The sequence below is a fragment of the Oncorhynchus nerka genome, linkage group LG26 (assembly GCF_034236695.1).
Source record: "Oncorhynchus nerka isolate Pitt River linkage group LG26, Oner_Uvic_2.0, whole genome shotgun sequence".
Lineage (NCBI taxonomy): Eukaryota > Metazoa > Chordata > Actinopteri > Salmoniformes > Salmonidae > Oncorhynchus > Oncorhynchus nerka.
The window spans coordinates 42,265,130-42,266,807 of record NC_088421.1 but is presented as its reverse complement, the minus strand read 5'-3'; the positions used below and the strand labels follow the sequence as shown (position 1 = coordinate 42,266,807).

Sequence of the window (1,678 nt, the reverse complement as noted above, 5' to 3'; positions counted from 1 at the left end):
TCCCCTCATGTAGAGCTGCTAACACTGATGTTCATCAACATGCTCTAATAGAGATCAGTTAAACTCCCCTCATGTAGAGCTGCTAACACTGATGCTCATCAACATGCTCTAATACAAACACTGGTTCTTTAGAATGTTCTTTATTGAATATCAGCTGCTGATTATCAACATGCTCTAATGTTCTAACTATTCCTCTATTATACATCTGCAAAACAACCCATTTCAAATATAACAAGTCTACTTATCATGTAGCCAATGATATCAGTGTGATTAGCTATTTATCTTTTATGGAATATAATGTATATATGCAGGTAAAACTTGTAATGAATTAACAATAACTTGAACAGTGATGTAGACTATCAAATTGACATTACAATGGATCTCAGGCTATTCAGTGCTGCATTCAGACTTCTTGATGTCTTTCTCTGCGAACTTGGATCCCGCGGTGACTTTACATGAGAACACTTTGTCCTGGTTCCATTCTGACGTGTCAACGGTCAGACAGCTGCTGAGCTGGAACGTCTTGTCAGCTTGCGGTACCGGGCCACTCGTTGCGATGCCGCCGGTGACCGGATTCCCTCCCGCTGTCCAGCTGACATCGGCGTAGCCCATGGCCATCTGACTGGCCAGACACACCAGGGTGACTTTGCTGGACTTCAACTCATCGCTGGACGGAGGGAGGATGGTCAAGACAGGCGGAGGGAGGGTAGAGTCTGGACCAATGGAATGAGCAGAATAAATATTACGCAAAATCATTTGATAAGTTAGTAGAATGAAACGGGGTTGTGTGATTATACTGTAGAATAAAAAATACAACGTTTTCTCAAAGGCTTCAAACAATTAACATTCTGGCCTCATAAATTAAAAGGCACTAAAACCATGTAATTCTATTGTTACATGTTACTCACAAATCTCTGTTTGTACCTGGTCTTAGTTTTAAACTTTCTAAGTAACTCTCCATATGTGACTTTTCAGAGGTGAAGCAGATTTCTGTACAAGTGGATAATGAGTTCAGATCTCTACGTTTAAACATAATCAAGTAGTCAGATGTGCTGAATGAGGGATACAATCAAACATATATCCTACTACTAGTCACCCAGGAAACAGAGTTACCAACTGTAATGTCCTAGCCTGCAATGTAATGAATCATGTAGCAACATTGTGTAACTACCATATACATGGTTTTATCATTATTTAATATAACGTGGGACCAATACCTTAAAGGTTGATACAACTTTATGTAGCATTCACATTCAAATCTACCTCAGAGTAAATAGATGATTATTGTATGAGACATTATAAATGAGTATTGTTGTCAAGTGACAGCAGTAACCTACATGGTCAAATTGCCATTAGATTTGTTAAGTTTAAATGAGAAATCAACAACTACAGATGTACAGTAGGCTATGAAGATGTCACATGGTGTCCATGACTCTTGATAATCAGTCAACAAAGTAGGTTATTTACACTAAATAAATATGAAATAAGAATATAATGTTCAATATGTAACTCTATTAACTATTACGTTTTACAAAAAACCTTGAAAACAAAACACATAAGGTTAAATAAAGGGTACTCACCAGTAACAATGAGCTTGGTTCCTGGTCCGAATACCACAGTGATTCAGTTTGTTTACACAGCCGTACAATAACCTCCTCACTCTCTACTGAGAGGACAG

At 38.1% G+C, this 1,678-nt stretch overlaps 1 gene segment (V, D, J or C); it reads right to left on the bottom strand.

Moving 5' to 3' along the window:
• Positions 1 to 352: 352 nt before the first annotated feature.
• Positions 353 to 1,620, bottom strand: LOC135564886 (Ig lambda chain C region-like; the record flags this gene model as incomplete). The annotated part of the segment is given in 2 exon segments: positions 353 to 713; positions 1,581 to 1,620. Coding segments are annotated over 2 exon segments (366 nt in total), but the record flags the coding sequence as incomplete, so codon positions are not given.
• Positions 1,621 to 1,678: the final 58 nt, after the last annotated feature.